Source organism: Balearica regulorum, chromosome 3, assembly GCF_011004875.1.
Source record: "Balearica regulorum gibbericeps isolate bBalReg1 chromosome 3, bBalReg1.pri, whole genome shotgun sequence".
Taxonomy (NCBI): domain Eukaryota; kingdom Metazoa; phylum Chordata; class Aves; order Gruiformes; family Gruidae; genus Balearica; species Balearica regulorum.
The window spans coordinates 74278181-74302727 of record NC_046186.1 but is presented as its reverse complement, the minus strand read 5'-3'; the positions used below and the strand labels follow the sequence as shown (position 1 = coordinate 74302727).

General features: G+C 39.0%; 1 protein-coding gene across 5 annotated transcripts in view; it reads left to right on the top strand.

Moving 5' to 3' along the window:
• Positions 1-24547, top strand: part of UTRN (utrophin) — a 411474-nt gene that overhangs the window by 182455 nt on the left and 204472 nt on the right. For all 5 annotated transcript variants that reach the window (XM_075748479.1, XM_075748477.1, XM_075748480.1 and 2 more), the window contains 2 exons: positions 1100-1254; positions 7301-7490. In XM_075748479.1, coding sequence (XP_075604594.1) covers positions 1100-1254; positions 7301-7490 — 345 coding nt within the window. The remainder of the gene's footprint in view (positions 1-1099; positions 1255-7300; positions 7491-24547) is intronic.

The following is a 24547-nucleotide window of genomic DNA, read 5'->3' as shown; positions in this document are numbered from 1 at the left end:
TATTCAACACTTTTTTTTTTTTTCCCCGCAGTCCTATGCAATCTTTGCTGCTTTTCATATCATAGCAAACCTGCTGTGATAAATCAATAAGTCTGATGTCCTTTGTCCTGGTGGCTGTCAGAAAAAGGGCAGGTTGTAGGTGGCCCAGGATGAGAACTAGAGACAAATCAGTGAGGAGGGGCTCTTATCAGTCCAGTATTTAGAACAGGGCTATAATAGAATTTAAAAAGGAAAGTGTGTGTGCATATATATATTCATGAAGGGACAATGTAGGGGTGTGGCTGGGTATGGAAAGAAGCAGGGAGTATGATGGTAACAATTCCTCACTCATCCATAGCTATTTCAGTAAACAGTAATATTGTGTGCTTTTCATTGTCTTTCTCTACATGAGCAGGGGGTTAGAAATGGGCTATTAGGTCTGCCTTGCTCTCTTACATGAAAGTAGGCCTGTGCCCAAACATATAGTGGAGAGACTGTAGGATACAACTGGAGAGATATATATATGTGTGTGTGTAATTTTTTTTTTTTTTTTTTTTTAATTCAGTTAGAATCCAGTTAGAATCTTGAGTTCAGGGTGCTTGTAAGGTCAAGGCACCCTTTGGATATCCTGCCACAATAAGCAAACATATCTAATGTATTTTCTTCATTTAAAAATAAAAAAACCCCACAAAACAATGAAATTAATTTCTCATGCTGTGCATTTCATTTATGCCACTTTTAGCTGCCACTTATATCACTGTTGTTGTAATTTAAACTTACTCATGCTACTAAAAATATAGCAGTGTTTTTACTTCTGTTGCCAGTAAAACACATAAGAGGATTTTTCTAGCCTTTGGCGGTTCTGGCAAATATAATTTTTTTTTCACCTATTTGTTTTTTGATTGGTTCATTGCCAGGACACTTAGTATTTGTAGATTTATTTTTTTTAAAGATTTTTCTTCTAGCTGAAAAATATGCACATTTTTCTTTAAAAAACCCCAAACAACAACAACAACAAACAAAATAAAAAGGAGGGGTTTATAATAAGAAAAATTCATAATATGAAAACCAGTGTGATTTTGGTTTTGCTCTCATGTCTTATTTTGGAATTTCTTTTTAGCTGTTAGTACAGGATTTGCATAGAGGTGACATCACGGTAGCTGCATTCAATGATCTTTCTAATAAACTTCTTCGAGAGTATCGTGATGATGACACAAGAAGGGTGAAGGAAACCACTGACCAGATGAACACTTGTTGGGTTAATCTGAACCAAAGGTAATTAAAGGTTTCACTCTAAACGAAGCTGTTTCTGTCTTCAACTTGTATCCTATGTGCACATGTGTACTACAGTCTCGTCTCTCTGCTTTACTGCAGCATTTAAGGCTACTGTGGACAGTCTGTGAATTATAGTGGATCTTTTTTGAGTTTTGATGATGGAAATTCCCACAGTTCACCATGGAAGGCTTCTGTATGACTTCCAATTTATGTTTTGATTTATTTTTTTTAAGAAAAAAAAAAAGTACTTCTCTCATGTTCGCCTGTGGCTATTATTCTCTAAGCATCTTCGAACAGTTCCTCTCCTGTTCCTTCATGCTGGTATGCTTTATGTGTTTGTTGTTTGTTGCTGTGCTTTCTTATCATAAGGCTGTAAGTATTCAGCTTGATCTTCCAACACATTAATTCATTAAAGCCTTTCATCTAATGGAAACTTTCCCTGAATAGGGCTGCACTTTGGGTTCCTGAGTGCGAGGCTTCTAGTACTCCCATCTAGAATATACTTGAGCTATAGAAACTGAGAATTACTTGAAACTTACTTCTTTCTATTCATCCTGTATTAAGACATACTTGCAAATGTGTCTTAATATATTTCCCTATGCATATTTTTTTCTGCAAGGTAATCTAATCTCTGCAGAATTTTTTTTTTTAGTATTTGATAGACAATTAATTTTTAGAATGGTGCCTGACTTAGTGCCTGCAGCTTAAAGGATGATATGGTTCGTGGTTAGAGGGACAGAAGAGAAAATTGATCCTGTGTATATGAGAGTAGAGGAGATGACAACCAAAGTCTGTACATATGTGTGCATGTAAAAAGGGCAACTGCTTTTGTAATGAGATGTCAGTTAAGGGAATAAAAATCCTAGGTAATAAAGCCTCTGAAGTTGATGTTATATCCTGGGGAGTGAGAGGAGAACTTCACAGTGGCAAGAAGTAGATAATGAAGCAGAACAGAATGTCGTCCTACCCTTCTTTGGAGGAAAAATGGTACTTCTGTCATTCTGTGCTTTTGATGTGGCAGCTGATTTCCTGGTTATGTCCATTGAGAGATAAGGTACAAAATAGGCAAAACTTTGTATGGCTCATTCCATGTGATCATTTGAAAGAATAAAAATTTGTTAATCTCTAAATGTCTTGAGATATAAGATAGAATTTTTCAAGTCAGTAAAACATTTTATAATTATTCTATGTGATGTGGACAAATTAATTTTTCATGGTTCTTCAGAAAACTGTGGAAAATTTCCACAGAAAACTGTGGAAAATATACTGTGGAAAAGACTTTGGCATATGACAAAATTTCCTTGGCTTTTTACTTTTGCTTTTTCTGAACTAGATCATAGCAACAAGGTCATCTCCTGAATGGCTCTTCCTGACCATTCATTTGCATTAAGATGAGGGTCTGCAGCATTTTCACCATCAGATTGTCCTTTCTTTCCTGAAAGTAAACTAATAATTTTTTTCCAAAAATGCCATTAATTTCATCTGAATGTCATGATGGCATCTGGGAACGAAGATGCAATTAGAGGGTGAGGGGAAACAGCTCCTTCTTGAAGTAACAATAGACTACATTCAAACTTTGCAGTGTTTTGGCTAGAACTGGCATAAAACTGCCCACCACTCAGAGCAGGTGAAGAAGAGCTCCTGCCTGGAAGCCTCTAATTATTTTTGAATCTGCTTAAAGTCTGGAATAATAAGCAATTGTATTCTGTTGTGTATAACTGAAGCTCCTCAATTATCACTGGGGCTACTCTTTTGCAGTCTGCAGCCTCATGAAGATGAGTATCTGCTTTGTTTTTTAACTAGGGACAGAATGTAAAGGACACCTCTGAGAGCCAGTGGGTAGCTAGAGCATGGAGCTGTTCAGCATAACCCCGCGAAGCAGCAGAGTAGAATTAAAAGGGGAGAATTGTGCAGTGAAAGCACCTTTTCAAGGGAATGGAGGTTTTTATACTTACTTTAAATGCAATAAATAGAAGTACTAGTGAACCTTGAGTGACAAGGCTTACTTCATGTGGCAGATCTCAGGACTTGAGGGGTTCTACATGCTCTATGGCTTCTATAAGCACAAATCTGTATTTATAGCATAATGCTGTAAAATATCAGTTTGTTCCCATGCTTGGAGGTTGTGGAAGGGGTCCATAGTAACATCACCTGGGAGAATCACAGTCCTGAATAGCACAAGAACACGACCAGGAGAACTGTAGCCATGACGTGTAAAGTTGAAGGAGCTGATTTTAAAATTGTTGGCATTAAGAGATTGAAGCTCCCCAGCTTGACATTGTGCAAATTTGATACTCTACCCAGTGGCTACTTGTGTTCTATTTTTATACTTTAGGGTGAAACTGTAGTAATTCTGTCCGATTTTGCTGCTTCAGTAATGGATTATAGTTGTCTGTACCGTCTTAGATATTATTTTCTGACTTTCTTTTGATCACACACTTGTATGCATTGCAGATTTTTAGTTTAAATCTGAGAAAATAATTGGGTGGAACAAAAATCTGAAACAGTGCTATAAAAACTTAAAAAGTAGTGTTACAATTTTCTCTTTCTTGGATATGTCTTTGCTAATAGAATCTTCTTAGATTTTCTCCACTATCACTGTGCATGGTGGGTTGACTCTGGCTGGACACTGGGTGCCCACTAAAGCCACTCTGTCACTCTCCTCCTCAGCTGGGCAGGGGAGAGAAAATAAAATTAAAGGCTCGTGGCTCAAGATAAGGGCAGGGAGAGATTGTTCACCAATTACCATCACAGACAAAACAGACTCAACATAGAAAAAAGTTAATCTGAGCAAAACAGAGTAATGAGAAATAAAACCAAACCTTAAAACCCCTTGCCCCACCTCTCCCTTCTTCCCAGGCTTAACTTCGCTCCTGATTTCTCTACCTCCTTCCCCTCAGTGGCACAGGGGGACGGGGAATAGGGGTTGTGGTCAGTTCATCGCACATTGTCTCTGCTGCTCCTTCCTCCTTGGGGGGAGGACTCCTCGACACTCTTCCCCTGCTCCAGTGTGGGGTCCCTCCCACAGAAGGGAGCCCTCCACCAACTTCTCCAATGTGAGTCCTTCCCACAGGTTGCAGGTCTTCACGAACTGCTCCAGCATGAGTCCCTTCCGTGGGGTGCAGACCTTCAGGACCAGACTGCTCCAGTGTGGGTCCCCCATGGGGTCACAAGTCCTGCCAGCAAACCTGGTCTGGCCTGGGCTCCTCTCTCCACGGGGCCACAGGTCCTGCCAGGAGCCTGCTCCAGCGTGGGCTTCCCATGGGGGGTCACAGCCTCCTTTGGGTGCATCCACGAGCTCCGGTGTGGGGTCCTCCATGGGCTGCAGGTGGATATCTTCTCCACCATCATCCTCCATGGGCTGCAGGGGGACAGCCTGCCTCACCATGGTCTTCTCCACAGGCTGCAGGGGAATCTTTGCTCCACCACCTGGAACACCTCCTCCCTCTCCTCCTTCACTGACCTTGGTGTCTGCAGAGTTGTTCCTCTCTCATATTTGCACTCCTCTCTCTGGTTGCAAAATGCTCCTGTTTGGTGGTTTGTTTTTTTGGTTTTTTTCCTTCTAAACTCTCTTACCGTCGTCACTGATGGGCTCAGCCTTTGCCAGCAGCAGGTCTGTCTTGAAGCCAACATTGGCTCTGTTGGACCTAGGGAAAGCTTCTAGCAGCTTCTCACGGAAGTCACTCCTGTAGTCCTCCCACTACCAAAACCTGACCATGCAAACCCAATACATTGTGTTAAGTGAAGTTAGCTGCATTTGCAAAGGATGTATGGAGTATGTATTTAGTGAAAGGAGTGATTTTCAGCTTTAATTCAAATATCATGACAGCAGCGGGACTTCAATAGGATTTCACTCTTTCCTTTAATTTCAACCAAGCAGAAAGTTTGAGAAATTAAAACTTTAGGCTGAAGATGGCATTCTTCAATGATTGTTATTAGCTACAAAGTTCGGGTTGTCTCAGTTCCCATCTAGTACATCAGTACTTAGACTTAGAGATCTGGGTCACTTAGCGTTTCATCCTTCAGGGCTTTTCTTTTTCTTTGAAGGTCACCTTTATTACCAGTCTGTTCTTCCCGTTGTCACTCCTGTTCTTCCACCTTTGGCCTTAACCCCCTGCTAGGGAAGAAAATCCCTGCAGAGGGAGCGGGTTTTGAAGTCAGAGCTCATAACTGCTTTTACTTTACATTTTTCTCGCAGTTCCTTGGTGTGCTCTAATTTTTGAGCTGGTGCTTGTTATCTTTTCTAGGCAATATCTATCAAACCATTTGTAGTCCCTAGCATGCTTTTTATTATTCTTTTTCTCAAGAGTGGGTGAAGCATTTCAGAGCTTCAAGTGAGAAGCAAGAATGAAGGATGCTTGCCCTGCTAGCCATTTACCAGTAGCCAAAACTTGGGCAAGCATGAAGTCAGGAATGATTCACACAGTCTTATTTTGGATAAAGCAATTATTAACAAGTGACATAAGGCCTAAGCTCCTAAAGTGGGGACTGCAACACTATCTTTTTGCAAGTAGTCTCTAGAAAATTCATTTGGTTATGCTAATGCTTAGAAATGTAAGCCTGGCAGAATTGGGGTTGCATGAGATTTTCTTACTCCTTTAAGGAAAACAGCTTTTCTTTGTATCTGTCTTTTCTGAAGTGTTAGTGAACCAGAATACCTGCTTGGAAACATCATCCTGAATGGTACTGAACACCTGCAGCTTCTTTTCTTAAAAGAATATTTTAACTACTACTTTTTAAATTTGTGATTCTAAACACAGTGATTCCCTAATACTGTTGAGCAGTACTGTTGCCGCAGCATGGGAAGGAGGAAAGAAAGCCTAAGTAGAATAGGAGGAGGCAGAAGACACATAAGTTTGAGCCTGTCTGGAGAAGCATGTTCAATTCATGTGAAAATACCAATTTCTGAGTGTTTTGGCCTTGTCTTTCTTGAAATTAATATGTCTTTACCCCTGAAATCTTACAAGATGGTTAGCGCTTGATGTGAAGATAACATTGAAGTTCCTGCTTATTTGGCAGCATTCTAGATAGTAGCCCTGTTAGGGAGTTCTGTACAGTGTGCTGGTGTGGGACAGCTTGTTTCTTTCTTCTGTCCTGATTTTGGGAAAAGGAATACTGCAGCATAACAGCCTCAAATGGATGAAATTTAGCTTGTCATGCTTTAATTGTTGTTAATCAGAGCTTTTAAAATTGCTGACTGTGACAGTTTCCCATCTGAGTTTCATTTCAATGACAAGGAAACAGTTCTGTTATGCAGAAGTATAATGTGATCTTTTTTCCTAGGAAATCTTTTGAAGTAGCTTACCAGTAATATAATCCAAAGTTTTTAAATGAGTTCCTTACATCTTAAAAAAAAAACTCTTACAAACACAAACTTCTGTGTTTGTACCAACGAGAGATCTTTTGGATTAATTGAAAATTTGGACTATATTCTGCCAGTCTCTTTTCAGATTTAAGCATGTATGAGCATGGCTGGACTGTTATGATGGCAGTGTATTATTCTGTTTGCTTGAGTGACAGTGTCAAAAATCTTGTCTTTTAGCTGGGAGAACCAAGTATTTGACTTTTCATCCTTCAGCACTGTAACTCTTAAAATTTAGGGAAATGTTTCTGCTTACTGTAAAAGAAGAAGAAGAAAAAAAAAATCCCCCAAACCCTCAGTGCTTCTACTGCATATGATTTTTGTTGATGAGGAAAAGCATTAACACTTTTCACACATGGGAGTAACACTTCTACCATTTGGGGTAGCATAAGTCCATGATGGTAATACTCAAAAAGGAAAAGTTAGGTTTTAATTAATAACTTTATTTCTTCCACACACCTTTTTTAAAAGAATTGTAGCATATATAACCAATCAGGACATCTGTGGGTAGCTGTAGATATAATAACCAGAGAAACAGTGATATAAATAATGATAAAACAAACTGTGACAAATGTATAGTTTCTTAATAGAGATAACTTTCAGATTTCCTTTTAGTAGTTTCATTATGAAATATGTATTTCTGTATGTTATGGGGCAATATTCTGACATTCTTCTTGATTTCAGAGCTGTTGACAGGCAGAATTTCTTGGAGACAGAGCTGAAGACAGTACAGGCCTCACACAGGGATCTGGAGGGCTTCCTCAAGTGGCTTCAAGAGGCAGAGACAACAGTTAATGTTCTAGCAGATGCATCCCAGCGTGAGAACACTGCTCAGGACAGTGCCTGCATAAGGGAACTCAGAAAGCAGATCCAGGTGAGAAACTAAATAATACTCCTGTTATTCATGCTTTTTTCTCAATGGCAAATGTTATAAAGGAAAGCTATCTACTAGAGTGGGTAAACCTGCAGTCTATTGGAAGGTGTTTGAAAAAACCAGTATTTTAGAAGTCAGATGTGTGAAGAGGATAGCAGTTTTTTTTTTCCTAAGGTTTGAAATACATATTTTGTGGACATCTGTGGCATGGAGGGCTCTTAAATGTCCTCGGGGGGTTATTGTATTCAGGAAGTGTATAGTTGATTAAACCAAGTCACGTTGTGTGATTGTCCGAGCAAACAATTTAATCTACTTCCCTCCAAGTAAAGCCCTTCTGGGCTGCACTGTCTCCTGTCCCTGCCTGCCGTCTTCCTCCTACTTTTCCAGCAATCCAAGAAGTTGTGTTTGGATCACTTCTTCTCTCTCTCCTGCTGCCCAGCCGCTCCCCAGCTGGCCTTCCTTCCTGTACAGACACAAACTGGAAACCTGAGAAATAACTGAGGAGATTAACTGACAGTTCTTTTTAATATATGAACAACCTAGCTTGTCTAAAATCTAGGAGAGAGATCCCTTTTTCTGTCTAAGCAGCACAGACTAGCTGAGTACTACATCATCTGGCTGTTCCTGCCTTTGCATATCCCATAACCTCCTTCGGGGAGGTAGGAGGGAGAGAGAGGAGCTGGGTTCAGTCTGCACTAAGGGTACAGTGTATTGAGGGAAAACAGGAGGAAAGGGCGTGGAGACCTGACAGCTCTTTTAAAAATTAATATCTTTGGGTCTGTGGCAGCAAAAGGTTGAACATCACAGGCTAAAAGGATTTTGTGTTTATATGACACATGAATTTCCTTTGTCCTGTTTACCTGATGTGAACGCTGTACATGTCATCTTTCTCCTGAATGTTTTAATATCTTTCTTCCTTGAATTAGATTGCCTCATTTAACACAGTTATTTTGATACTCACAGAACTGGGCAGCTAGATCAGTTACTAAATCCTGCACTCTGGGTTTGGAATAATGTCATCTGTGGTCTAAGTTCATGGGGTTTGAACAGCTTATAATGAAAAAAGTGCTGCTTTCAGTAGTGCTCTTAATCTGAACATATCTACATTGAATTTAAATGAAGCAAGACAGTTTAAAGTATCTGGTAGCAAGCTGCTCACTGTAATCATAAGGAAGAGGACGATATATTGTGGAAGCTTATGTCTGTTGAAGATGACATGTCACTCACCAATGTTTATATGATTCCGGTCAGTCATCTGTAGAGATGTGACTCTCTGAAATGCTGAGACTAGTCTAATGGCAACACCTCAGAGTTTTAAGGTGTGATAAATTCTAGGTGAAATATGTGCTGAACTTGGACAAAACATGATGAATTTGTTGTTATACAACATGTATTTTCAAAATAGGATCATCTATTAAACTGGCATCTGTGTGTGTGCAGGGGAGGACTATCCTCCATTACATTTTGGGGCTAACTTGTTTGGCTGCAGCTCAAGCCACTCTGTCCAGATCACTGATTCCACTGTACTGTTAAAGCCTTGTTTTACCCTTCCATTGCAGCATCTGAGGCTAGCAACTGTACTAAGCAAATAATGCAAACTTTGAGTGCAGTAACAACTTCTTTTTGAAAAGGAGGAAATTTACAGTTATAGCATCAGTCTTTTTAATTCATTCTCTCAGTATCTAAATGTTGCAGAAGACTTTCAGGTTAGTGCTGAAACCATTTTATGTTTCTATGAAACACTCCATGTTGCAAAACATTTAGCAGTCACCTGAAAGAAGTTAAAACCTAATTTGAAGCAAGATGCAGAAAATGAGCTAGGAAATAGTAAGAAGTAATGCCGGGTCAATGTGTGTGAAGTCCTGTGCCTACAGATGTCAAGGTGTTCAAAATAATTTGAAAGTTTTGTTTTATTGTAAATTAAAATCAATATGACTAGTGGTGATCTATTTGTTTGTCTCGCTGCTTGATTCAAATTTGTATATTAGCTGGGAAGGAAAAAAGCAAAACTGAGAGGAGGAGGCAGGCACGGACCATGGTTTCTATCTTACACAGAAGAGGTTTGGGCTCTTACACATTTATTTCTGAATGCCTTAGTGTTTTTGGATTTGTGCTGCTTCAGAGGTTTCCTGAAAAGATGTTCGGTACCGGCATATCAGCTAATGACAGTCACCTAGAGCTGGTAGGTTAAAGGAACAGACCTGTGGTGGGAGAGAAGAGTAGATCTAAGCCAGGAGCAATGCAGTACAGGGGAATGGTTCAAATTGGTGGTGGAGATGAGGAAAGAAGCTGAGTCTGGCAAAGTGGAGAATACAGGTGGTAAGATTTCTATATACAGAGTGGAATGAAGGCTCTGTTTCCTCAAAATGATGTTGTCATTGGTGCTGGACAGATCAGGAACAAAACAGAGTACAGGTAGAAGGGGTTTGCCTAAGGACTGGTAGAAATATTGATTCAGTTCTAAAAATAAGGATGAAAAGGCTGTGTTAGCAGAATTGGATGGGAAGAATGTTTAAATGTCGTGTATGAAGAACCTGCACCTGGCATTCATCCCCTTAGACGGAAAGTGCCTGAGAAGAGGCCAACCAGTGTATGACGCACTGGCTTCTAAGCTATGCATTATCTAGGATCATATGAACTTGTCATGCTACCTGTAGTTGATGCCTCCATACTGTGCTGATTGATGTGCTTGAAATCTCTATGTACCCATTCATGTGGCAATATGCACGTTAAATAATACGATTACTTGTAATGGTGTCTACCACCTACTGTGTTGATAATGGCCTCCCTGAACAGCAGCCCTTCTAGTACAGATTTAAGTAGATTCATCATAGCACCTTTGGAAGTAATAAGAAATAGCTGTATTGCATTGAGAGTGCCTTGCTTGTAGCAAAACACTTCCATGCTCTTGAACGTACTACTGCCATCCTTAGATGGCTTAAATAATTCTGCTTTGTCATGGGAAAAACATCAAAATGTTGTTAGCTCGTTGGATTCAAGGATGGCTAGAAAAAGGGGTGATGTACAACTGTATGTTTTTAATTTGTCAAAACCCTATTCTTTCTTGTCGTAATAAGTCATTCAGAAAAAGATTTTAATTGAAAACGGTTCCTGAAAAACATTCCTACTTTCTGGCGCAAGTGAGAATCCTTTGAGATCCCTTTGACTAAATTAGCTTTAAGAGAGTTTTCATAGCAGAGATGTTTACCCCCTGCAGTTTTTCTTTTTGTATTGGGTAATCTAGTTTTGAGAAGTGCCTGTGTGATTTATTAGCCTTTAACGTATGGCTGATATAATTAGGGCAGGTATCCCTCTGCTCCTCTCTCAAGATTTATAACACAGTCTGTTATTCACTCACTCTACAGCTCTGCCAGAGCTGCGTTTAGTCTGAGAGCAAGAGCATCCTTTTCCAGAGTGAGGGAGCAATGCTTGTTCTGCCGATAGAAGCAGCTACTAGAGAACAACTGTTGTGATACACTGGAGCCGTCTTCCTGAAGGAATTCCTTTTTTGTTCCTGCAGCTTTCAGGGTTAAATTAATAACCTTTCCTGGCTATTTAGTGCCCTCCTGAACGGTGGCAGACGCTCGGCTGCTTAACAATTTCATTTACCCTCTGCACAAGCAGAGCTGAGCAGCACCAGTTAGAAGAATCTGTGAAGGCTGTTATTTTTTTGCATTTGTTTTGTGAGGTTATTTTGGGAGAGAAACTTATGCTATATCAATCTCCTTTGCCTTTGAAACGTATAAAGCCTGTGGCTTGCAAAAGCAGTCCTGGAAGAGAGCATGCTCAGAAAGCTGGCAAATCATTGTCCAGTGACCGGGAGGAAATGATAGTTGCTCTTCATTTATAATGCAAATTCTGAGGTGTCTTCAGAAGTGTGGCAAACTTAAAATGATGGCTGTGGTGAGAACATCTCTGCAGAAAGTTGTGGTGTTGTTGCATCGTTTACAGAGGATGGCAGTTTCTTCTCCTCGCTACCAGAAGCTTTGTAAGGTAAGAAATGCAAGCCCTAAATCTTGAGAGTGTGCGATGCTAACTCAGTTGTCTTTGAGATAAAGTAAGAATGGGATGAGTGTCAAAAGTATCTAGGCTATCTAATGTGTTTTTAAAGCCTGCCATGTTCTTGTGTAGGTGTTTTGTTAAAGAGTGCAATACAAAAAAACCCCTGTGCTTGTCAGAGTGATACATTTTTTTAAAAAGCACCCTTTTGCCTACCATTGAAGTGTCCAGAAGGAAACTGTTAATGCTAGATGATCTTTTGTAAAATAGTATCACATCTCCTTTTCCAAAGGAGTTGGTTAATTCTTGGTAAATGCAGTACTTTAACTCCTGGGTACCCATTATGTAGAATAACTGTGTTCTTCCATGCCTGGTGTTTTTGCTTTTGAGCTTTATAAAACTTTTAATTAGGAATGAGTTCAGCAGACTAATATGCAGCCACGAATTTTTTGTTTCACCTGCCTGTATTTATAGAGTCCTTTCAGAAATAAAAATAATGAAAAGTTGGAGAAAAAGCATGTTGACGTAGGCTACCACTCGTACTGGTATTTTTGCTGTTACCTGTTGTGGTGGCTGACTATTTCTGCTTCCATCAAGACTGTGTTTACTTTTTTTTTTTTTTTTTGCACAGCTTCAGTAGTTCAGAACTTTAAAACTGTGGTAATGATCTAAGCTACCTAGTAAAAATGTTTTTGTTTTTTTTTAAAGTAGGTTGATCACTCACCAGATTAATATATTAAAAAAAAAAATTAAACTGGTCTGTAAAGTCCACGAGTTAATGCTGCTGTGGTGTTGGTGCCTATGTGGAATGCTCATACTGTGCTGTATTATTGGACTTTCATATAAGGATCTTGCTTCATAACTTTGGAAAAATATAAACTTGGAGAGGTTTTAAGCTGTATACTGACATAACATTATAGAAATTCTATCTGGCTGTCTTTGAACTTGTTTTTTCATTCTTGCTGCTTGTGATACTGTAAAACTGCCTATGGTTTTTGGTGAAACTACGCCTGAGTTTTGCGTAGAAGACGTGTAAAAATCAAAGTGCGTGACCATGTCTTGTTCTGACAATAAAGATAAGCCACTGTAACTCATCATACTTGCTTCAATCTGAAATGTGTTTTCTTTTATGATAAATACAAAAATGACATCAATTAAAAGAGATCCAACCTCTGTAGTGGAGTTTGGAAGTAAGAAAAGGGTACAATGAGGTATCTGGTTCCTAACAGTGAAGTGGCTTGTAGATGAAGTTCTGGCATATGGGGAAAGTCACATTGTTTTCAGATGGGTGTTTTGGTGTGCTTCTGTTTACAAAGCTGTACTAAGAGGTGTATCTTCATTCTGAAGAATGATAGGCAGTATTTTGTGTACATACAAGCTATTTTAACAAGCATGTCCCACTTACTCTTGTCTTGACCAATTCTATCATTAAACAGCCTTGTTTGCTTTCATGAATAAGGCAAATCTTTTTTCATTAGAGACGTGTTTTTTAATTGTCCTTTTGTAAGCAGTAGGAAATTAAAAGTGCTTTAAAACTTATTTAGTCACATTTTTGTATGTAACCATGTTTGTCAAACAAGAACTTTTTGACTCTTGCTGTAATAATTATTTGCTAATTAGCCTGAGAGCCTAGTAAGTGGTTGGATGCTTCATTTGTTGAGTTTAAATCTACCCAAAGGGTAGTAAAAAAATCTTCTCAAAAGCTGTTATTAAAACATATTTTCTGATTGAGAATCCATGCAGTGATAGCCTTGGAAATTTTTGTGTAGCTTAAAATTACACATTGTATGTTTTTCTGTTTGTTAAAGCTTAATTTTTTCAGATGTCTGTGCTTAGTTTACTGAAAGTAGAATTGTTGGTCTGCCTGTAGAGTTACATCAGACACTGACTCAAGAAAAAAAGAATGGTTTACAATCCCGGTCACTTCCAGCAGGTGTCAATGTAAGGCAATGATATATGGGAGTCTGGCGATGGAAATGTTAATCCTTAGATGAGAAAATGATACGGAAATTACAAGTTAAAAGCAACTATGACAGCATGTCAGGAAGGATTTCTTGTAGTCCTCTGTATACTTCTGTCTTCAGAATTTCACAAGTTTGTACATGTCTTGTGAATTCTGTGGATACACTAATATAGTTCAGTTCTGCCGAAGAGAAGCTATTTACTATAGAGTATATGAATTATTGCATTGTGTACAGGGTAGTTGCTTCATGAACTAGCATCTAAACGTTTCATGTGAAATGTCCTCTGAAGCATAACAGAGTGCCAATGAAATATTTAAGATAAATATTTGAAGTTGGTGTTTGTTTTAAACTGTGCTTTTTATAAAATAATAAACAAGGCTTTATTATTGAACTGTACTGGGGATAGTCATAGTTGTTCCTCTTATTAGCAGCTTTGTGCAATAGTAATGCTCAGCATTCATAGTCTTCATTTTGCGAATTTCTTAAAAGCAGAAACAAAAATAAACACTTTGGTGATGTGTTACAGCATTGCTGAAAAACCAGGAAATCCAAGGTTTAGGATATTTCTGCTGCTGCTTTTTCTTTCACTAATTCCTTCGTATCAAGATGAGCTTTGCCAGATGTAACTTTTCACTAATATTGCTATTTGATTCTTTTATGCTAAAATTAATGGCGTATCAGGGCAAATTGTGTACACTTAGCATTGTGTTGTCAGGGCAATGTGTAATAAGTTTTGCTTTATTGTTGTTTGCAGCTTTGTTTTGTAACTCTTTTGTAACCTTTTGACACTCAAAGTGAGAAACCAGAAAAATGTTTTGTAGGGGCTGTCATCTGCTCTGTGTTCTTGCTAGTATGTGATTGTTCCTTAAATAAAGTCTTCTATTAGGTCTATCCAACTAGCTCAGACAAGAATGAATTGTAAGGTACAAATCGATAGATCTCTCCTGAAAGACCAGAACTACATTACTTATGAAAATGAAGTAGAAAATTAGGAAGCTTTCTCTAACTTCCCTGACAGAAGTGAAAAAATATAGTGCATCTCTGTCAGAAAGGTAAATGGTTACCTTGAAATATGTATCCTGCTTGTGGAACTCGACTGTGGTGTTTTTGAAACACATTGCTAGCATTCAGGGGCTGGAGCATTCATCCACTGGAGAACAGACTGAGGAACATAGCTAGCAGCTGAGAGAGTATTTTCTCCCTTCTTGTGTGATGACTTTTTGAGAAGAACCCTCTTTAAAAATAAATAGATAATCAACCCTCTTCTTATAAAATACTTGAAATCTCAAACCTGATCCAACATGGGTCTTCATTCTTGAAGTGGTACATGGTAACTTAGATGAGTTCCTGACTTCCTCAGCTGTGAAGAGAAGTGATGCATCAGAAACGTGTATCTTGTGGTTCTTTTTTATCAGTACATAACTTAAAATGCAATTATCTCATTTTCTGCTCTTTCACTTTTTTATTGCTAGTATTAAATTTATAAAACCACAGGAAGTTAAAAACACAGTGAATGCTGGCATCAGCTAAAATCCTCGTTTGCTGTGACACTGGTGATTGCATTCCAGAGGACATTTACATTATGTTGAATTTTGAGACTAGCAGCAAAGGCTCTGTTCCTATGAAATTTTGAAAAAATGTGAAGGTCATGGGGGTAGGGCAAAAAAGGCATGGAAGGCTCTGCTGAGAAATTAGTAGGTTAATCCTCATTCCAGTTAATTCAACAAAGATATTTTCTAATATTTATGTGACTTGAAATTGATTTAGAAAATAAATCACTGGCACTTGATCACATTAAGGTATGACATAGAGGTAATCAGGTGCGGATGAGGAGGAGGCACTAGAGCAGTGGCATTGTATGTATTTATTGGACAGTAGAAGTGAGAACAAAAGTTAATTTTGGAAGCATGTCCTGAAGTAGGCTGCTGTATTAAGCTAGTTGTTGGTTGGAAAATGAAGCAGTGCCTCTTCTGTCAAAAGCATTGCTAAATTAAGCACTTTCTTTTTTTAGATGAGAAAGCGAAGTCTGGACTGCTCAACATTGTTCTAGTAGTATAAATGACATTCTGATTAGATCTAGATCAATCATAAATCCTTGTAGAAGGAAGGAGGCCAGAATTAAAGGGAACCTTGGATATAATGACTGTTATCTACTGAAATACAATGAGGCTACAAGTGCACTGGTGAAAGAAAAAATAGTGATTTTGAAACAGGAGATTTAGTAAATAATGTCTAATAATCAACATCTAATGAGTTTAGGATTTACCGTTTTAGAAAACAATTGAGAAGTTTAAATGATAACCACCCCACCTCCAAACACACACACCCTATGTTCATGTTCAAAATGACTATGTACAAGAACTGGTATCCGTTGTGATTTCATGAGATAGTGTATGTGCAGGAGTGGGATGACACATGACTTGGGTGTATGGTAAGCAGAACAGAGTTAACGTACACCTAATGAAGACCTACAGAGCTTAAAGTGCAACAAGATAGCGTGATGGAGTTTAGTGACTGAAAGGACGAGAAAACCTTATGACTTGGAGAAACGTGACTAGGCTAAGAATGCACAGAAGTGAATGGTCATTTAAAATGAGTGAGATGGACATAATTTCTTTTTGGATATGATTTAAAAGTTTGGGAAGCTGAATCCTGGTCGAAGAATACTTGAAATGATAGGCATCTGGAAGCCTTGGGAAATGAAAATTGATTTGTTACTGGTATTTATTATAGAATAATCACAGCAACTACAGAAGCAATGGAAGGGTGAAGGGAGAAACTTTGTAACGGCTTTAAAGAATCAAGGTAGGTGAAGGCTGGAAATGACTATCTAGTAGGTCAAAAGACATGAAAACTAGAAATACGGACAACAAATGAAATTCAACTTGGAAACTTAATAGCTATAATGGAATTTAATTCTCCATTGGTATCAAATTGCACCTTTGTATGCAGTTTATCAGTGACAGACAAGGACATTTAGGGGCTTTGGTCTGTAGGCAGGATGTCAGTTGTTAACTGTTAGCATGTTAAGGATTGATTACCTCTGGAATTTTGGAGGGATCTGTTAAAAAGTCAGTGGGATATTGGAGGGATATTTTCATGTTTTGATAAACTAGAGACCTATGAGATCTTGAGAACTCGCATCCTTTTCCCGAGGATAGGATCAGCAGGTTTGTGAAGACAAGTGGCTGCCACAGATGCAGAATCTGGTTGTGATTGGAGGTGGAGCTGAGACGAATGGGCAGAATTTCAAGGAGAAACTTGTAGGTAAAGTATTGGGAAGACATCTTGACAATGAGATTTAGGAGCTCACAAAGTCATCTTTTCCAAGAACTCCTGTGTCCTCAGTCCTTAAAGAACATGTTTTAGTAAGTCCCCAAGTAACAGTTTAGTAAACTGTTTCCAAGCATAAAAACCAAGAAGGTGATTGTGAAGAGCCAGTATGGATTTTAAGAAGGATGCCCAACCTGATTGCTTTCTGTGAGAAAATTGTCACTGTCCCTTTAGATGAAAGGAAACTAGTACTGTTCCCTGATCTTGACTTTAGAAAGACATTTCACACAGTCTCTGATAGTCAAATTTGGGATATACTGACAGGATAGACGACCGAAAAGATGGCAAGAAAACTGGCTGGACCATTGGTTTTCCTTAAGGGTTGGGACTGAGGCCAGCACTGTTTAGCCGTGGTATAAATCCAAACAGTGGGACAGAGTGCACCTTATGTTTGTGAGTGATATCAGCTTGTGGAGGAACAGTCAATATGTTCCCATTCATTAGGGCCTCAAGTGGGAGGGATGGGCTGACAGGAATCCCATAAAGTTTTTTTTAAAACAAAACAAAAAAACCCCCAACAAAATGACCCCAGACCCCAAAGCAGATTCTTGCACCTGAGAAGGAATAACCCAATGCATTGGTACAGACTGTGTGCAAGATCGTAGCCATCAGGGAGGGAGAATTGATTATTCCTGTCTACTTAGCACTCATGAGGCCATATCTAGAATACAGTGGTTGGTTTCAGGCCCCCAGTTGGAGAAATAATGCGAAACTGGGGAGAGTGCAGTGCTTGGGGGCTGGAGCACATGACATAGGAGTAGAGGTAGAGGGAGCTGGCGTCATTTAATTTGCAGGTGAGAAGGCTCCAGGCGTTTCCAAATGCTGTCACTGCCTACCTGGTGGGTTGTTATTAGAGAAGATGGAGCCAGGTGCTTCTCAGAGGTGCCCTGTGAAAGGGAAAGAGGCAATGGGAACAAGCCACAGCAAGGGAATTGTGTGTAAGGGCAACAGTTCTGCACAGCAAGTGTAGCTGAGCACTGGAGTGGACTGCCCAAAGAGGCTGTTGTATTTCCATCTCTAGAGGTATTAAAAACTGTAGTGGATAAGGTCCTTAGCAGCCAGACCTAGCTTTGAAATTGGCTTCTGAAACTGGCAGGAGGTTTCACTGTGTGGCCTCCACAGGTCTTCCAACTTGTGATTTTCTATGATTCTCTGTGCTAGTGCCCTGTTAGCTTATGAGCGAAGAGGAAAATAGTCAAAACCACAGTGCAGCAGTTTTCAGCTGCGACTTTTGCCTACTTCCTGTCATAAGGAACTTCATGGTTTTACCCCATGTGAAAAATTCTTACTATTCTGCTGAATTTTGATCTAAATCTGGGCCTGCTATGAGTCTGCTGCACAGCTATAGCACATGTTCATTTGTAAATCCTTTTCCTGTAGGGTAGCTTCAATGATAACGATGTGGTACAGTCAGGCATTTGGTGCATATCTGAATTTTGTGGCTGTGATGAGAAGGCACTTTAATATAGTGTAAGACTTCCTGTCATCTAACCTGCCTCCCCCGCTTACGTTTGCATTGTGAGATGATGTTTTCAAAACTTGAACATGTCAGTAGCCCCTTTGAGAGAAAGGTTGTGCACATCGTGAGTGATGAGCCTGACTGAAATGTAACTGGGTTTTTTTGCCATTTGTCTAATTATGATCAGTGCCAAATGAAACTCTATAATAAATGGGTACTTTATTGTAAATTCTTTTTTACAGAAGACTATGCTCTCTAGTGCTCTATGTATGTATCAGGCTTCTTGAAAAAGAAAATTGTTTCTCTAAGGTGAGAGAACAAGGAGAAACAAAATGGGAGAGGACATAAAGCTTCATAAATTCAGTATTTTTAACTGCTGTACCACTCATTCCTATTTGCAAGCAGAATGCAGCTTAATAGGAGATAGATTCTAGGATATAACTTTTCTTTTAATAGCATTTCGGTAGTATTTTGGAAGGGAGGAAAGAAGGAGAGAGAGGAGGTGAGTGAAATATTCCAGGACATGCTTTTAGAATCCTCTTACATTTAAAGGCAGGTCTGATTCTTGAGCTGAAAATTTTTTGCTATTGCAGCGAGAATGAAAATGAATATAAAATATGGGGGAGTTCTATTAAGGCATGAATGTGGGATTAATGGGAAAATTGACTTCCATGAACTTCACGTGTTTACAGGAGCTGGATCAATATTTGATATATGAGACCATCTTACCATAGTATTTTACCACAGTGCTTTTTGATTGCTGCCATTTTTCAGGGAGCATTTTTTTTTTTCTTCTTTCCCTTAGGGCTCAATTACCCTGCCCAAATTCATGAAGTCTTGAAGCAGTAGGTGCCTAAAACAGCATAGTGCTTCACCAGTTCCCATCTAGAGAACTGATCGTCTTTCTTGTCTTCTGCCTCACACAGATCACTTGAGCTTATTTTTAAGAAACCTACGCTTACTATGTAGCTGGGAAAATACTGCTGTTTGAAGCTGTCCTGTTGCTGCTAGTCATCAGGGACTCTGGAAGAGTTCTGCCCTCCCTTTTGCCTTCCCCTCTGGTTTTAATCAAGAGAAACTGCTACGAGACTTCATGTTCCAAAATTGCCCTGCAAGCTTCCTATTTCATATCCACTGCTTGCAGACCTGTGTGGCACTCTGGCTGCCCTGTGACGTTTTCATGCTGGCCACTCTTGATATACTTTGCTGCAAAGCATTTTACTTCAAAGCAGAAGTAACTTACACAGTCCCGCATAGCTGGGTAATTGAATGTGGGTGGAAGATATCAATAGCGTTCCTGATAACTGATGTCCTGTGTTGTGCTACAGAAGGCAATTCTTCATAGTCATAGTGGAACTATATTTACCAGTGGTTTCTGGTGTATGGTAAATATGGTACGTGCTGCAAGTGGAGTAACAAATTGAAATGCTGCTGATAAACCCTGTTTCTATGGCCCAGTGTTGTACAAACAGGGGAAGTGCTGTCTTCTCTGCACTGGTGTTTCATGTTTGTGACCCGAAGAGAGCATCTTTCCTGGGGAGAGGCAGAGACTTTGGTTTTCAATGCTTGCTTAATTCTTGGCATTTCTGCTGAGACTGCTGACCAATTAGTGCTTAATTGTGCTGGGGTCTGGGATGTGGTCCTAGAACAGTCATCTGAGGTCACTGCTTTCTGTCACCTGCCATCTTGGGACACAGTTTGAAATATGCTTTTTTTCTTTTCTGTTTTTTTTTTTTTTTTCTTTTAAGGAAGAATGCATTATTAACTCTCAACTACTCAGTCACCCTTCATGTTTAATTTTGAATGTTCCATATCAAATACTGTAACTCTCTTGGTTAATAATCTGTCTTATTGTTTGCCACAAAGAGGAGTATTCATTTGCTGCACATTCCAACACTGCAAACTAGTTGAAACACATGTCTTTCTCCTCTTTCTTTCTGTTACTGAAAGCAAATTTTAAACTTCAGAGTTTAAAGGGAAGTTACGCACTTCTTAATGTTTGGGTTCCTCTGAGGTTGGGATGGAGTCATAATAAGTTACAGACTACACAAAATATTCCCCTTCCCTCAACTATTTCTTTATTAGCAAGTACAACACTTTCCTCTTTTGGAAAAGGGGAAAAATGCCACTAGAAAGAAAAAAAGACAAGCCTCTCAATGGATTTTCACTTATTTGCTACGTGTTTGCATCAGGAGCTAACAGCAGTCCTTCAGCTATTTTCACTGAAATGGCTATAGATCTATTTGCAGGCCAATATCCTTCACTTCATATAGCCTAATAGTGCAGTGATAAATCAGCACTGGAATTTCTTCCCATAGCCCTCAGTAAGAAGAATACAGTTTTAAACAATTCAGCTGTTATCTGTAAGCAGATAATTTAGCCAAATAGCCAGATTGTGTAAGACTGTCATCTCTTATAATGGAGAAACAAAACATTGTTTTCTCTATGTAAGAGTACTTCTAAATTAAAATAAGAGGGGTAATTGAGAAGCTTTTGTTGAATTTGGATCTGTGCATGACCTTCCATGAGCACTGTGTCTCTTCAAGCCGATGTGATAAGGCCCTTACAAAGGCTTACAGTTGTTTAGAATTAGGAAACGAGTGGACTCTGTGGCTTTTAGACTAGGTTAGATTTTTTTTTAATGCTCATTTTGTCCGAACTCCCCTTTTGCTAGATGACTGAGTTCTGTCTTACTGCTGCAATGATAAACTGCAAGACTTCAGGCCTCTCAGGCACTATGGGATGAGGAGACCACAGCAGTTTTGTTTGAGAGGAAAGCAAGTGTATTTCCTCTGATTTTTTCCATTGCAGAGGTGTGGTAATGACCTCTTTCATAGAGAGAAACTAGCCCTCTGCCAGCAAAACCCGAATACACATTTTGCAAGTGTTTCTGATGGTTATGTGACTGAAATGGGGGGTGGAGGGGAGGGATGCCCTTAGCAAGCAGCATTAAAAGTGTGGGCCACCTTTGAATTATGGTGCCAACAATTGTTTTAATTGGAAGAATGCCAGAAAAACCCAACAACCCAAACCAATCCATGGATTTTTGTGATTGTGGTGAAATCTTTAGAAGTTGTGATCAGGTTCTGATGACTAGCAGGCTTTATCCTGTGGGAAAACCTCCTCTTTATACTACCATTCAATAATACATTTGAGTGGAAAAGTCTAAAATACAGACTAGCTTTCTATACTTCAGGAGTGCTTTTCCTTTTCTAAAGCAGCTTCATAAATTGAAAGTACCAGCTAAAAGTTATTTTCAGCTATGGATTAGGGTCAATTCAGTAAAGTGTCAGAGGGAATAGCGTTGCTAAAACTTAGAGCATGGTTTTATTTTGACATTGCTGGTAAGTGACTGCAATAGGAGGGTAGAACTGTAGCCTGCTTGTTTAATACAACAGCTAATTGATCTTGTCTATGGCTACTGACCTGTTCCTGTGGCATAAAAGACAATATTCATTTGGGAACGTGAGTAGTTATTGGTAGATGTCCTGATCTGCAGACAGTAGCAGTGATCAGTAGTGTGTTTCAGTGGAATGATCTTATAGTGTGGCTGAAGAGGAACTGATATTTTCCATGCATTTATAACAAACCTCTGGTTTTAGGTTAACATGTAATCTCACTAGAAGAAACATGAAAGAACAGTTGCATGGAGATTCCATGCAACAAGTAACAGAAAATGGGAAAACTGAATGAAAGATAGCTTTGGCTAATGTGTGGTTAATATCTTACAAGGCAGTTGAACTTAGGAATAACCCTAGGTTATGCTTCAGTCTGAGAAGACTGTATGATGCACTGGGTTAATTATCGTGATCTTTAATATTCAAGATTCCTAATTAAAATTTGAGGAGGCAACGAAGATTTTGTTAGTGAGCAAATACAGGCTTTAACATTATTGAGGTCCTGTATCTTGCTGAGAAGGTGTATGTTCCCTGGAGGTTCAAGTTGGTTGTGCTGAAGCTTAATGAACATTATTCTAGAAAAATATTCTAGAAAAAGAGAGGAATTACAGGCTGAGCAAAAAATTAACAGCTGCAAACTAGAAGAAATGAAGTGTTACATTTGCATGTTAAATAAACTTGGCTGTCAGCACGCTCGCTATAAGTCTCTTGTGCCAGGTAAGAGCTGCTAGAACTTAGGACAGTCTGTGTAAACAACCTACAGATGTTCTTTGAGGTGGCGATTAAGGACCAGTTTGAAAATAAAAGTGCTTGAATGTTACACAATTTTTAGGTTGCAAAAGGAGGGGAAACAGGATCACAAAAAAGATGGAAGCAAACAAACAAGCCACAGCCCAAAATAAACCTACTGAAAAAGTAGGATTTCTACACAAGCGATATATGTGTCATGAGATACGTATCATATATATGATTATGTGCAAAGGTTTTTGAAACAAGGACAAAGGAAGACTGTATATGCATACAGTATATCTGCTTTTTTCTTGTATGAAATCAAGGGAAATGAAACTTAATTGGTAGTTGTTATGATACTTTCTGAATGGCAGATCTAGAACAGAATACAAGAGATTTGAATGTATAGGAAGGTTCTAAATTATATCTTGTTCAGGCTCCAGTCCAATTGCATAGGACATGTGAAAGGGAACTGTGATTTAGATCATCTCAGAAAGCCTAGGGCGTAAAGCTAAGTATAAACATTTGTCTTGTTAGCATTGTTTAATTTGATTATAAAGTATGTTTAGATTTTATGGCTGTTTAGGTACTGTCCCAGTATCTTTGCAATAGAAGTCTTTGGCAATGACCTTTGTGTTGTGACTTAGGGAAAAATAAAATGAAATTAAAGACACTTCAGAAAGAAAAACAGCTGGCTTACAGTTTATAATGATGACATGAATTTCATGGTCTTGTTGTTTCACCTAATGGTGATTTCCTGGGATGGCTTTTGATGTTAGAGTCAACACACTGTTAAATTGAGAGCTGGCAGTCTGTCATTACTGAACTTGGAGTATTGAGGCTTCAGTCTATAAAGGAGCCTGGAACTTTTACAGACAAGGTGACCAGAGTAAATGAACCTGTTGGAAAGACAAAGAAACACATAAAATAGCACAACTACGCACTGAGCTACAGAAAGCACTCATCTGCCCAGTTGTTGTAGCACTGTCTGGTTTGTTCTTGTGACGCAACATTTTAGTAGATGCTTTAAGGTGAAAAACAATAGTTTGCTTTTCTTCTGAACAAAACTGCAGAGAATAGAATTGTTCTCTGCTGTAGAAATACATTAGTGTTGCTGCAGGAAAAAAGTGAGAGACCGGGCTGCATGAAGTAACTGCTCTGGAGGATTTCTCAGTTCAGAGAGCAATTGAGCTCTGATCCCTGATCAAATGTTGACATATATTGTTGGTTGGTTTTTTTTTTTTTAACCTCCTTCCCACCCTTCCCCAGACCCCTAAAAGTTCCACCAACAGAAGATTAACTCTTTTTCTTGTTTCTGATACAGCCACTTTTCAGACTTTTTTTTTTTTTTAGTTTCTCTGATTTGACTGTTTCAAGCAGCAAGGCTGTCAGGGTTTGCACAAAGTACTAAGAGATAAAAGATGCTACACCTCCTTTTTGTTAGCTCTTGTGCTGTAAATCTGTGAAGATACACAGGCCATCACTGCCTGTGGCTTTTTTTGTAAAAGAAAGTATGCTTTAATTTCTCTCAGTGGAAGAAAGCAGAACAAAGTAAATAAAGTGCCATTCCATTTGATATTCTCTGGCTAATTTTATTCTTTATAATTTGATCACAGCCATAGGAATTCTGAACGCTGATTTCCCCTGTTACTGTAACTGGTTCCTGGCAACTGCTTTTGTGTGATCATTTAAAATAAATTTTCATACATGATCCAAGGGAAAATGGTGACTCCCCCTTTCCTTTTCTCACCTTTTCCTTCTCTTGTCATCTTTTTAATTGCTTGCCTTCCAAGTGTGCCAGTTCCAGGTCTGCCAGCCCTTGCTTTTAGGTCTTGTGGTACTGGCTTCCTTGATTTTACTTATTTCTCAGTGTAGAAAGGAAGGAGAGTGGCAAATCAAGTTCAGTGGCTGCAGTGGAAGTCTTTCAAGGACCACCCATGGCATGATATTTGGCATATGAAGAAAAAAAAAAAAAAGCTGAAGTGATGCAGTAGTGCTTCCAGGACGCTCCCATTTTTGGGAAGAGCGTTGTTACCTGCACACAGTTCTCTTGCTCACAGCTGTTGAAATGATGAAGGGTGTCTACATGGCAGCAGCGAGATGAGGTGCTGGTAGGTAGAATTCCAAAGTAAAGATCTATACCTAGCAGCAGTCAAACCTGCAGGAAAAATTCCC